The sequence below is a fragment of the Serinus canaria genome, chromosome 2 (genome assembly GCF_022539315.1).
Source record: "Serinus canaria isolate serCan28SL12 chromosome 2, serCan2020, whole genome shotgun sequence".
NCBI classification, from domain to species: Eukaryota; Metazoa; Chordata; class Aves; order Passeriformes; family Fringillidae; genus Serinus; species Serinus canaria.
In genome coordinates, this window is record NC_066315.1 from 6,416,130 (window position 1) to 6,430,616 (window position 14,487).

Here is a 14,487-nt window from a genome sequence, read left to right on the forward strand (position 1 = left end):
CATGTGGTTTCTGTGGCATTTGCAGGTAGCACTACTGCCCACTTACCCTGCATCAGTTTCCTACCACAGACTCTCCCCTCCACACACCCTATGAAGAATGAGAGCCACTTTTTTTAGTTTGAATTGCTCCATCTCCCACATGAGGCTAATCAGAGCTGGGCTGAGGTCAGCTCTGATGGCAGCAACCAGCACCAGGTTGTTGCTCTTAGGACAAAGCAGCTGCTCCAGTTCAATACCACCTGGAATTGCAGGGAACAGAATCAATATTTACCCAGTCAGAAAAGGTGCTGACAATGTTTTTCACAAGGTAAGAAACTGGAAGAAAGTCAAAGTGAACAGTTTCCATCATGTACTACAGGAATATTTTTAGTCATGAACGATACTTGTAAGAAGGAAGTTTTCACACATTTAGTTCAGAATTTAAATTCTAGAAAGAAGAAAAGTTCTAAAGGAAGTTTTTCATTACTATTATTACTATTATATTTACATTTTATAAGCAAACTGGAAACTCTTCACCTTTTACCTCCAAATTTATAAATGAAAAAATATTGTATCTCTTTCCTGCATTATTCCAGTGCAGTATTCAGGCTGGAAAGACAGTAGAGATGTCCTACCTACAGTATTCCACCAGCATAAGCCACCTTTAAATTCAGAGGAAAATAAGAATGCTCCTGGTTTGCACTAATCCCAATGCATGTACATTCATACATGCGAAAGAACTCGGCACGAACTGCTAAAACCAAACTGATGTTGTAGGGTTTAATTTCTTCCATCTACAAGAATCTACAATTATAAAAGTCTCATCTTCAAACTTTACAGTACATTTACATGAGCAAATACCCCACAGCTTTCCTCGCTCCTCCGCTTCTGTACAAATCATATACAATAAAAAGTTTTGGGTTTCCGTTGTACAAACATCATTTTACACTTTAATACAGGTGAAAATATTGTCCTCTGGCACCTCATTTCCTCCATGGTGCCTGTGTATGACAGGACAGAGCACTTTCAATCCACGATTCCGAAATCTTCAGCTCAAGTAACGGACTGGTGAACAGGGCACAGCTTCTGCAACTCCAAAGTTTTAAATAATGAGAAAAATCTCCCACTTGTTTGTATAACAATCAACAGTTTATTAATGGATATGGTGAAATTTCAGCTATCCACCAAAGATGTGTAAAAAATTGTCATGAAAGTAAAAATAAATAAAGCTGTTTTTAAATCAGTCTTGTTTTACATTTCAGTTCAGAATGCAACATTGAACACAAAACTGTCATTGAAGTTTTAAAGAAGTCTACCGATACCCAAATTACAGCTTTTATGACAAATCTAATGAGAACTGAAACTGATTTGGTTTTAGGTTTAAAGACTTTCACATTCAAATACAGTGTCTCGTTTAGCACAACACTTCCTTGGACAGTGATGGGCAACAGTGATGACATATTGCTGTATTTTGACATAAGGCACTATGATATGAATATGCCATACACTTGCCTTATGCCACATATATCCATTGCTGACCAGTGACTTCTGTCAAATACAAAATGAAAAAGTTTCAGAGTACAGTGCATTTTAATGAAGGACATCATGTGAAGTCTTCCAGCAAATGTTTTGAAGACATTTTGAAGAAATACGAGCCTACATTTTAACATAAGCTTTTGTCATGCTGCTTTTTTTGCGACATCACTGGGGGGAAGAGACTCATCATCCATCACTAAGTCCCAAAACACATTCTCAGCCATCCTGCTCTGTTCCACTGCAGTCACTGCTCTTGAGACAAACGACCCAGAAACTCTGTTCAAGTTCTCCTACAAATGTTTACATTCACAGCAGTCATTCGCTCTCGTTCTCCTTTTGTTTGGCACCTGGAACAGAAGAGGAAAGCAGCTGTCATTTCCTTGGCTACACACAACTGGAGCAGCTCATTCCAATTGCTGCAACTTTCCCTGATCACATTACCAAAATCACACTCCTAAACACAACATTTATAAAGAATAAACTGCAGAATTGCTAAATGCCAACGTGAGACAGAGCGAGGGAGGCTCGAGACCATCACTGCTTTAATTTCACTGCTAAGTTGAAGTAACCCTTCTGGGAAGTTACTCCAAATGCCTTTGAAGATTCTCCCCAGCACATAAAAAAAATTTGTTTAAAAACTCCCAACTAAAAACCCACAGCCCAAACCTGTCCCTCAGCTTAGAGCCAAGCTTAATCATCATAAGAGCCCCCAGAAAATGAGTCCTGGTGGAGCACAAATGATGGAAGAATTGAGTTTAACTACACTTTGTTGATGGATCCATTTTTTCTGGCTCAGAGGCAGATTTTGCTTACAGCAGGGATCTGAGAGACCTGTCCAGCAGGACTGTGCAGCATCTCACCTCTTCTCCAGATTCTCAAACATGCTGGGCAATGACTGAACCCTGTGATGAGCTTGGATTCAGCATCCAACTCTACAGAATAAGAATCTCTTGCCAGAAACCTGGAGTTGCTGCTTGTAATGTATTATCAAACACTGAAAGATTCATTAAATGTTTTCACATCACAACTGTTAATTTTTTCCCAAACACAGGCTGGTTTCAATTCCTGCCAGTCCATAAATTTTCCTTTCCATCTGTGAAGAGAACTGGACAAGTGATTTATCTGGTGTTCTCAGGAGCAAAGTCACATTTCACACTCTACAAATCTGATTTACATGGCAGACATCCTCTCTGCATTAGACAAATTCTAGTCTAAAACTGGCTAGTTGCCTGTGGAAACGCAAACTGATGCTTAACTCCTCAAAAAACCTTCCCTCACCTCCTCTCTTGCAGTGGCACAATTCTGCCCTCTCTGTTGATCTAACCCCTGTCCTCAGCACCAGACTGTTCTGTGGGCAGGTTCAGGGTGCCAGCCTGACTAAACTGCAGCTTTTTTGCTGGCTCAGTTTCCTGTCAGTTCAGGGATCCCAGAGGATGGTGCTGCCCCAGAGTGGGAGCAGGAACTGCCCTTTGCAGTAATTCCAGAGCACTTTTAGCTCAGCTCAGAGTCCCAACATAGGTGTCCATGTGACTCCAGTACAACAAAGCTCTTGTTTGTCAGCACCCAAATGCATCTTTTCTGTCTGAACTTTGCACCATTAGCACTAAAATCTGCTCTCCTGGGATCCTGCTACCCTCCAGTCATGGATGAAACTCCCTCCTCTGCCAAGACTGGCTGCTTGTCTTTACACCTCCCTCTTCTTTCCCCAGGCAAGGATTCCATTTGACCCAGACCTCTGGGCTGATTTCCCATCCATCCTTTCACAGAGAGCTGGGGGTTCCTTGCTCTGCTCTTGCTCTTCCAGGTCATTAAAAGGAACCAGATGGACTGACACAACACGTCCAGCAGTAAGGCTGATTGCTTCTCCTCAGAACAGAAATATTTCTATTTAAACAAGGTACATTGCCTTTTTTTTTTTTTTTTTTTAAAGTCTACAGAGGAAAAAACACTTTTATATCATTATGTTATCTAGCAGGGCAGGTAAGAGATTTCAGTTAAGCTCACATATTGACTTTTTTGGGTTTTTTTTTCTGAAGTATGTATCTGGCTCTATCTGTCTGAAGGCAAAATGGTAATAATCCTCAAGACATTTTGCCTTCCTGACAGAGACAAAACAGGGCTTTGCTTTAGTTCTTGTGACACTCAAGTAATTTATGAGGTTAAAGTGAAGTTACAATTAAAAACATAAAGCAGATTAAGAAATTGGTCAAAACTTAAAACCAAAACCAAACTAAACCTAGCCAAACCAAACCCTCACAACCAAGTAGGAGAAATAAACCTACTGCTGGATACTTTTGTCAAAAAGAACCTGGTCATGTTAAGACTGATTACTAGAGATTTAACCTGATCTCAAGGGAGTTTGATACTGGAAGAGTTCTGGTGGGCTGAGGTGCCATCTCTGACTTAAGCTGTGCCAGCCAAGCACAGCTGGACAACAGCAAGGCTCCAAGCAGTGATTTTTTAGTGGAAAACACAGCTGTGAGCACACTTGGCCAGAGTACAGAAACTCAGAAGGTGCCCTGCTGTAGATGTTGTCTATACATTCAGCTTCATCCACTTAAAATATTAATCAACTTTTTTTTTCCCCCCTCCCTAGAAAAGATACATGAACAGCAGGGACATTGATGAAGCTTCTGCATGCTCTCCTCAGTGACCAGGAGACTGACAGTCAATATTCTGTCAGCTTCTTTTCCTGAAATGACTTGTGTGTTTAAGGACTAGACTCAGTTAGAAAAGCTGAAAATCAGACCTTTATCACTGGGCAGTAGCTGAAACCCAGCAGGGGCAGATCCATACCTGCAGGTGTGAGTACCAGAGCTTGTAGGATGTCAGAGAGGGAGATGATCCCCACAATGCTATCAGCTTCATTCACCACCACCAAACGATGAACCTGGAGCAGGAGAAGAGTCTCAGATATATTTATGTAATTTAAAGTAGGCAGAGCAAAAAAAAACAAACAAACCCCCTAAAGTAAAGCAGCATGAAGACAAGTAGGAAAAAACAACCCAAAAATGGTTCAAAATGTCAGGAATAGCAATTCTCTCACAGCAACACAGCCATGCTTGCCCTACATAAATGAAAATAGTGCATGTTTAAAAGGAACACAGCTGGCTGACTGGCAACAGAATCTGATGTGAAGTGACAGGTAAGATGAGATCTAGGTCTTGAAAATACTTCTGCTCTCAAAATGTGGCACTCCCATCAAACACTTTTCCCCAAGTTACAGCCTCTGCCCAGCTCAGCTAGTGGTCTCCAAAAAAAGGGGATATAGTAATAAAATGGGGATTCCCTCTGAAAAATACTTCCTAACTTCCTCAGCAGAGAGACACAACACTAAAACTTGTTGTATTTTGACACCTCTGAGTTGGTTTTAATATAATTCTTCTCACAAAGATACAAAATGGAAAGTGAGTGCCAGATTGGTTTTAAAACCATTTGTTTTAAACAGACTAAGACAGAAACAGGATTCAATTTACCTATGCAAATAAACACAGGGACACAACTGGCAAGAAAGATTTATCAACAGTAAGACCATATTTTCAAACAATGATCTTATCCTGACAAACCTCTTCCATGGGACATTTTACACCACAAAACTTTTGTCCTAACTCTAGGGAAATTAGGTGGATACTCCTGCATCCTGAGGCTTTATTGGCCAGAGCAAACTGAGAAAACCCACTGCAGAACCAGGGAAGTGTCTCTCTTAAGTTCAGAGCCTACTATATGTTTACTTTTACCCAGGTGAATTATTTCACTTCACTATTAAGTTGAGAGAAAATATTTTATTTTTGATAAAACTATGCTGGTGATGTTTTAAACAGGTTTATTTGTTTCTGCATATGCACATATTTAATAACTTTACTCCTCTCTCAGTGTAATGAATTCAAGAAAAATGGATAATGTTTCATTTGTTTAATTGCTTGTAAGATCAAGCAGTTGTCTGGCAGCTAAAAATAGCTGTGTAGTAGTTTTGACTGACTCATTTTTACATGTAAGCTCACTGTGTTTAGACTGAAAGAGAGGGTAGGAGTTGTTCTTAAAACACAAATGTCTAAAGCTTCTTAAGATAGTAATAAAATAATCCAAGTTTGAAGTCTGGGTATCATGCTAAAATTATTCAGTTCAGAGCAAATATTCAAAGTTTCAAGTAGAAATTGCCTAATGAGGTTCCAAGGGCTTCTTAACAAAGTGGAAGTTTTCCTCATGTCAAGTATATGCCTGGTTACAACCCTCAAAAATAAATAAATCTTGTAACTGATGAAGTTAAAGCATCTAAATGGAGCTCTGAGGTGGAGGATCACACCTCAAAGATGACTGAAATTGGGAATATTGATTTTCTTCTGCAGAGAAGCCTTACAGGGGAGGAAGACCTCATTCACCTCTGCATGTAAGGACTAACAAACAAGATAAACAGCACCAAAAGAATGGACAGCACAAAGATAAAAATTTACAAGAGCAGTTAGTGAAGGCTTCTTCACAAGAATTCACTTTATGGCCCTGTTTGACTGCATTTCTATGAGAGCAGTGCAGGATTCCATCATGCATCAAAATGAGTTGCACCCAATAAATTTCCTGAGCCAAACTATAAACTGGAGTTTAACAAATGATTTGTTTGCAAAACGTATGACAGGCTTGGAAGAAACCTGGGAAAGTTTTGCACTCAGTTTAGGCAATGTCATAAAAGAAGAAATGCAAATAACTGAATATCATTACAAGTATACTGTGAAATATTTTGCACATCCCTGTAAGCATCTAAAACTTGAGTGTATAGAGCAGACTGAGTTAAATATTAATTACTGTAATTATTAAAAAGTAATTTGATAATTAAAATATTTAATATAATAAATAGTGTATTATTAAATATAATTATTAAAAATACTTTCACCAAGTAATCAAAACAACTTCAAGAGGAAAAATTTGTCCTGTTTATCAGTTTCATAACACAAATTGTAACTTCTTCTGCAGGGACTCACCTCAGCCTTCACTATTCTATCCACAATGGTCTCCAGTGTTTCCAGCATACTGCACTTTACAACACCTTCAAAATACTGAGAGCGGTGCTGCAGGGCTTGTGTCACTGTGATATCTAAGTTATTATACGTTTTTTCAGCAGCAAGATTCTGCAAAAAAACAAACCCAGGCCACATCAGACAGCTCAGTACTTAGTGAGAAAGCACTCCATAAAGTAAATATTTTGGCATCAAGCAGATAGGCATTTCTGGTCTAAGCTGAGTCCATTCCAGTAACACATTAAACAAAGCAGATGCTCTTCAGCTTCAGATTCTGGGAGCTGTCAAGCACAGTGATGCTGAACACCATCTGACACCCTGGGTTCATTGATCAAACTGGGCATAGGCATTAGGACAGTCAAAACCTTACTCTGTAGTTCACCTTTGGCTGGCTGTCCCTCCTCCTGCCTTTGCCATGAGTAGCAAATGTAAAGGTGAAGCTCTTCAGAGTTCACACCACACAGAATATACAAGTCTTTGTTGTTTGTTTTTCATAGGGCTGGGGAAGGCACCAACTGTTCTGAACACCACCCACAGAGTAGATGTCAGTGGCTGAGAGCTGAGTAGAGAGCAAATTCATTCTTCACCTTCCTAATTTGTGGGCTCAAACTCCCTCTCCTGGACTCAGCTGGTGCTGTCATTCAGTGACAATCTGTGTGTCTGGGTGTACTTTAATAAGTACTCTAAGAATAATAACAATGAAACTCCATCCCCACCACTAACAGGAAGAGATTGAAGGAATTTGAAAGCTGACATTTTTCACTTTCATTCTAAGAACAGGATCATGCCTGCAGGGAGAGGACTCTGTCCAAACCTGCAAAAGCTTTCTGTAGGTGAGACCACTGTGGTGTTTTAGAAGTGTTGGCACACCCTGGCCTACTGATTTTGCTGCTGAAGCACTGAAGGAAGAACAAAGAGCAAGCTTTTAAATGAAAGCACTGGACCAAGCAATAAAATAAAATTAAATTTTGGCTAGAAGATACTCAGGTCAAGTTTTTTGATTGAATTACACCAAACGTGACAAGACAGGTTCAAGGCGATCATGAACACAAAACCAATTTTAGTTAATTAATTTAACCAGGTCCTAATGAAGGACATTGAGAGGACATAAAAAACCTCTGCAAACTGAAGTCACCCTACACAAATTAACTGATGCAATACGAAGCTATTCCTATACATCATTCCATTCCCCAATCAAGAACCTAAAAATTAATTCAGAACTCTTAAAATGAAAGAAATCTATTAACTTAGCCAGCTGCACACACAGGCATAGCTTCAACCACCTAGCAAGGATATTAGCCACATGGTTAAAAGTTAAAAATCACCATCTTGGAAATTCTGTTCACTGAAGATCAGGTTGAAGCAGCCTGATGAAATCTGGAAGCTCAGAGGTGATTATCTTTTAAGAACAGAATCTTTCAGATTCTTATCTAGAATTTAGATTTATTTAGAAAGCTAATAAGCAAACTAGGACATGTGAGGAAAACACCAAAAATAACCCCAATCAAGAGATGCCCTAACTCTTTCCCATGTTACAAGCTTGTGCAAACAATTATATCCCAAAAATTTTATCTTTGTGGTGTAGAGTCTTTATCCAATTCCCAATACATATTTTTTCCCAGATAAATGATCCAACATCTCTAAAAATCCAATTTGCTGCCTCATCACTTAAAATGAGAAGTGTAAAACAGAAAGAGCCCTCTTCCTTTTGGTGTCTTTCTAAAGAAGAATGGGAAATGAAGGAAACGTGTCCTGCCTCAAAAAATCTAACACAGTTACAAAATAAACTGAAACACTGAATCCACCAAATGGGAAATTTCATTGTCTTTGATACATCAGGTCATTCTCTCCACAACTACTGCTTATTCCCTGACAAGCTTTTATGGCAGAACAGGATCTTACACAGAGAGAATCCCAAATAATGAAGACAAGTGCCTAGAAATGACAGGCAAGAGCAGTGACATCACAGGGCTTTCAATATTAAGAACAATGTTTGCAGCCAGAGATATTTATAAGCTAAAGTATTTCCACTTGGGACTATTCTCCATTTTACTGAATGCCTTCTAGGCAGTGTTTCAGACAGCTGGATTCTTCATTAGTGCAGCTAGTTGGTGGCAACCTGGGCAGTGAAACCTCTTAGAAAATAATGGAGTTGTCAGATGCTGCCATTAGAAAGCAGTGGCACACAGCTGGGAGGGGGTAGGGATAAATATATATAATTTTTTTTCAAGTTTCTGAAAGCCATGAGAACAGAAAAGCCCTTGCTCTTAGAGGCTGGGAAATGATGGCATGAATCTGAGTATGCAACTGGAATCTTGAGGGAAATCCTGGATTAGATCTAAGGCAGAAGGAATACAGATGCAAGTCTCTGGAGTCAGAGACACAAAAGAATGGGCCAAGCAGTTTTTACATCACTGAGGAGAAGGTCAAGCTGTACAAAGCACTCAGACTGCACAGAGAAATCTGCACTCTCTCTGAGAACAGACTGGTGTGGCAGCAGCTGGAGAAAGGAAATCCTCACTCAAAAACAGAAACCAACCAGAACAGAACAGCTCAGCTGTGAGGGACCTACCGTGATCACCTGGCCCAAGAGCCTGACACTCCAGGGAGGAACAAAAGCTGAGGCATTTTATTCAGGGCACTGCCCAATGCCCCTTGAGCAGTGACAGCCTTGGTGGCATTGCCCACCTCTCTGGGAAGCCTGGTCAGTGTTCAGTCACCTCTTGGCAAAGCAATGCTTCCTAAAGCCCCATCTGGAGCCCTGCAGGGTGGCTCTGGACCATTCCCACACGTCCTGGATCCCAGGGAGAAGAGCTCAGCACCTCATTCTCCATTTCTGCTCCTCAGGAAGCCCCAGGAGCAATGAGCCCATCACCCCTGGGCCCCTTTTCTCCTCGTCAGACAAACCCAGAGTCCTCAGATATTCTTCCCAGAATATTCCTTCCAGCTTTTTCACCAGCCTTGATCCCCTCCTCTGGATTATGCCTAGCCAAATCTTATTTTGGGTAACATCCAGAGCAATAAAAGCCTTCTACAAATAGCACTACTAAGGATAACTTAAATAAAAGTAGTAATAAAAAAAAATTATGTGCAGGTTGAATTGGATCTCTTTCATTCAGTTTGTTAATTACAGCCAAAGGAACAAAATAAAACTGTCATGTTAACAACTTAATTTGCAAACTTGCTTACTACATATTGCAAACATACTACAAACTTACTGCATATTTAACATATACTACAAATTTACAAATATGCTTACTACATATAAAATATTTAATAGAAATTAAGAGATATACTTACTATTACATCAAATTTGGAATAAATATCTACAACTTTTCCTACAAAGAAAAGAAAAATGAAAGTTGAAGTGCTTAAAATTCAGTATTAGTTTTCTTGCTTCCTGCTTTCATCTGCTATAATCACAAGAAAGAAATGATAGGCCAAGAAGGAAAGACAAAAAAAAACCAAACCCAAATAACCTATCAAAAAAGAAAATTCTTCCAAGCCCATCAACCGACATTGTACATTAAGTATTTCTTTATATTTCTTTTCTTCTTTTAAATTATTTTAAAATTTAAATTAATTTTAAATTATTTTAAAAATTTAAATTATTCTTAAAAATTAAAATTATTAAAATTTATTCTAAATATTTAATGAATTAATTAATAAATTATATTTAATTATTTAAATTGCCTTTAAATTTTTTGTTTTACTTTTTCTTGTGTTTTGCCCTCCCTCCCAGCACCAGTCCAGGGCCCAGCAGCATTCCCTCCCCACTGTGGTACCCACCTGACTCATCCACCACAGGCAGGGCCGATATCCTTCGCTCTACAAAGATATTCAAGGCTTTAATGATAGGAGTGTCTGGATGTATGAAGGCAATGTTGTGATAGGTTCCTATTCCAAGTTCATCCAGATTCTTCTTCATAAAGGCAGGCTTTGGCATCTCTGACATCTAGGGGAGGCAGAAGGAATGGATTTACTCTGACATTCACCCATCTGTCTGCAGACTCCAAGTGATGGTCACAGGTCACTGCAGTTTCCTGACTCCACATTAACACAAAACCCAAACAACCTAAGGGGCTGCTGTTCAAAGCAGAAATTAAGAAATTAAATAACTCTGTTCAAAGCTCTAAATTAACACAATAGAGCTAGGACTTTTGCTCAATTTTTTTTGTAGTAACACATCACTAAAAGCTGTAAATCCTAAGCTATGTCATTCCCATTAAAACTGGAGAGAGAAGATAGAAAACATTAATGGGAATATTTATTCTGAATTCTTGTTGCTGTGTTTGGCCTCCTGTTCACTGCTGTGACTAGCATTACTACAGAGTAATGACAATCTCATCTCTGGGAGACAATTCCTTTTTCTTTTCATGTAAACAAACTCCTGAATCTGAGGAGATGTTCCCGAAACAATAGCAAATTACACCAATAGACAAGTCCTTGGTGTTTAGGTTTCTTTAAAGGAGTAAAACAAAGTAAAGGTAAATTGTAGGCATTATATCAAGCTTTAATTTCCCTGTTACCAATAAAAGATACACAAAGACACAATGAATTTGGAAATTCATTATGAAATTTCTGCACTAAGACTTTAATTACTTAATTATATCAGATATCTACTGTGGGGAAAAATCAGTTAAGCACAGCATGGCTTTAAATACTTACAAAAAGCTGGAGGAACTTGAGGATTCTTTTATGGGTAAGTATATAAAGTGCATTTCCACTGACTGGATCTATAACTGGCAATCTGTGGATTTTGTTTTTGATCAACGAATATACAGCATCAAAAAGGCTGAGGAGAAAAACATTTGTTTTTTTTTAATGAATTCTAGCTAACAACAAGTAAAGCCAAGTGATACATATGCACACATTTATAAATCCACATGAAGTCTAGGTGGTAATTATTTGCATTATCTTTAATGCTATAAAAAACAGAAGTTGAGGGATTTCAAATTAACTTTTGCAGCTTTTTGCTTTGCAACACATGAACAAGTATATGCTCATGGAAATCTAAATCCATTAAGAAAATGTCATGGAAAGTTCATTTTGTGGTATAAAGTACAGAAAAAAAATTTCTTCACAACTGTAAATTGTTTTTTTCAGTAAGTGCTGTGCTTGCAGCATCCCTGCACTCAGAATGGGTCTTTCTGTTAATAGACAAACTGTGAAAAATGCAGTTCCTGCACTTAAAGAATCCCAAATTTCTGTAGCATTTTCTACAGAGAACATTTTTATGGCTACATGCATATATGTGAATAACCTCAATAGTTATCTAATAATTTCACTGAATTATCACTGGGGATTGGTAAAAATTATCCTTAGGAGATCTAAAACATTCCCATGCACTGCAGACTAGGATTTAGCAACACTCCAACCTGTGCAAGTCTGCTCTTCTTACAAGTGAGACTTTTTACTTTTTCCCTTGGTGTATTAAGACCATGATAAAGCAGCTGACCAACAACTGCAATAAATTAGCAAGTAGAAAGGTTGGTGAAACTCTGATGAACACCTACTTGCTGAAGGAGGCTTCTTCCCAAAGACAAGCTGTGTGTTCTGAGTCCATCCCAGGGATGAAATAGCCCCACTGAAGGCACACAGAGCCAAGATTCCCCCAGTGCTGCAGACCCCACTCCTGGAGTGAGTGTTTAACAACTCCCAAGTGCTGCAGACTGACTGTCCCACAACCCAAGCCCCTCTCTGGATCAGGTGTGAAGCTGACTTGCTGTAACCTTTTACTAAAGTTTTACTGCATCTTCTTTATGGCAAAGCTGCTTGTGCTGCTCTCTGACTGAAAACAATTATGGCCATTTTGCTGTCTTAACAATTTTTTGCAACCTGCCACCATTCAAAATACATCCCTCATGACTGAATTGAATGACTTATTCATGATTAAATGGCAATTCCACTGAGGATATCATTACTTCAGTGTAATCACTGGAGATCCCTTCACCAGGGCACAAACAATCCTGGTCCACAAACTGAAAGCAAGAACCAGAACTTCAGCCTCCAGTTCAGCAATTCAGTAGTGCTCAACTAAATCTTCCTCTCAAGTTATTTATTACATAAGATACAATGACAGTTTAAATACTATTTCTTTCAACTTCCATCAAGAAGAAAAGGACAGTCATTTATATTCTAAGAAACAGCCTTACAGTAGAGCAGAACAAACCACAGAAATATTGTCTCTCCTTCAGTTAAGGGAAGTTACTTCCCTTGAAAAGGGCTTTAAGTTCCCAATACTGTGACTGCTGAGAACAAGACAGCTGAAGAGCTCTAAATGTTTTGATTTTCAGGAAATAAAGATGACCTGCAGGCTAGCTTGAAGGGTCATCCTATTGGCTGTTTTGCATTTTAATTTTGACCCATGTCTAGCTCATTTACCAGAACAGTTATGCTGATAAACCACAAAAGTTCAATTTAAAATTCCCTTCTAAGGATAATCAAAGAAGTCTTCACTCACAATAAAAAAAAGCTCTCACCCCTTCTTGATTATATTAAAAGACAGTCCTTCTTTATTGTACTGTAGTTTACAAAACAAATTGTTTCTTCTTACATATAAAGAGGCCTTAAATTCAGAGTTGAGACAGAGTTAGTGTATTTCAAGTTAAGCAGAGTGAACAGTGAAATCCTACCTTGCATCTGGGGAGATGTTCACTAAAGGTTTAAAAGTCTCTTGTAAATAAAGCTCTGTGGTTAGAAAATTAATAGACTGTTACCACTTCAAACGAAAACATCAGCTTTTTTATGAAAGCATTTCATGAATTCATTCATACAAAATTAAGGGGCAGACAGCAATTTACAGTTAGTTATTCTACCATTTATGCACAGTGCTCTATATTGACATTAAAAAGACATAAAATTTAAAAGCAGGACTAAGCTTGATACCAGCAGAGGTCACTGCAATTACAACGAATAATCCTTTACTCCTCCTGGTTCTGTGAGTGTGTGCTGCACACAGATACCTCCATGTCCCACTCCAGGGGATGCACACTGCTTTGTACATGGAGCTGCCTCTCTGCATTCAGCACCTCTGGTCACACCCAGAATTCTGCAGGAATTTCTGGCTGCAGTGTGCAGCTCACTCAGGCACAGCTCTGGTCATTCCCACTTCTCATATGCCTCACTCCACTGGCTTCTTTCCTTTCTTAAAGAGCCATGAACGAGGGGCAAAGTGTTACACAGCCCAGATCACCAGCCCATGGCTGTTTCAGGTAGAAAAATAAGGAATAGAAGCCCAAAGAGAAGCTTTTACTATTTCTGCTTTCATTAAAAAAAATATATGGAGAGAAGTCTATGATGAATTCAGAATCCACTATACTGAAAAACATCAGAACCTAGTAAATTATCAACCAAGTAGTAAATATTCTTACCCCTCCAGGTTTCTATCTTGTGCTCCTCCAATTCATAAATCTGAACCTACAACGAGTAGATGATGGAAGTTCAAGTTGAAGTAATTTCATTTTAAACCCATCATTAACACTGTAAACATCTGAATAATTTTATTTCACCGCTGAAAATCTAACAGAGTAAGAACAGTCCAACACAACATTTCTTGTAACAAGGAGAAAGGGTGCAATCCTGCCCCTACTGCAGAGTACAAGTCTGGATTTATCATTTCAGGGGACAGGAAAGCCTTTTACTGGTCCACGTTTGCAGTCCAGGTATTTTCTGGACTCAGAGACATCATCTCAGTCATTTTTACCACCTTCAAACAACCATCCAGGGTAAACCCTCGGGGGATTCCTCACACACCCACACCAGTAAAAAGCTTACCATGATCACCTGACTTAATGCCAACAGAATAAAGTTACCTGACCATTAACAAGCAAGAGCATTTCTTTTAGGGTGAAAGCACCTGGATGTTCCTCATCACTCAGTGGTGGATATTGTGTGGCACATGAGCAGCAATGTGCTTCTACTGTATGTCCTGGTGCTTTCAGGAAGAGTGACTAAAATACTT

At 38.9% G+C, this 14,487-nt stretch overlaps 1 protein-coding gene across 6 annotated transcripts in view; it reads right to left on the minus strand.

Annotated features, from left to right (window-relative positions):
* Positions 1–734: 734 nt before the first annotated feature.
* Positions 735–14,487, minus strand: part of PRKAG2 (protein kinase AMP-activated non-catalytic subunit gamma 2) — a 213,099-nt gene continuing 199,346 nt past the window's right edge. For all 6 annotated transcript variants that reach the window (XM_018909172.3, XM_018909173.3, XM_030235995.2 and 3 more), the window contains 8 exons: positions 13,898–13,943; positions 13,160–13,214; positions 11,193–11,319; positions 10,314–10,479; positions 9,825–9,862; positions 6,489–6,635; positions 4,312–4,405; positions 735–1,862 (listed from right to left, as the gene is read on the minus strand). In XM_018909172.3, the coding sequence (XP_018764717.1) occupies positions 1,831–1,862; positions 4,312–4,405; positions 6,489–6,635; positions 9,825–9,862; positions 10,314–10,479; positions 11,193–11,319; positions 13,160–13,214; positions 13,898–13,943 (705 nt within the window). In that variant the 3' untranslated portion in view covers positions 735–1,830. The remainder of the gene's footprint in view (positions 1,863–4,311; positions 4,406–6,488; positions 6,636–9,824; positions 9,863–10,313; positions 10,480–11,192; positions 11,320–13,159; positions 13,215–13,897; positions 13,944–14,487) is intronic.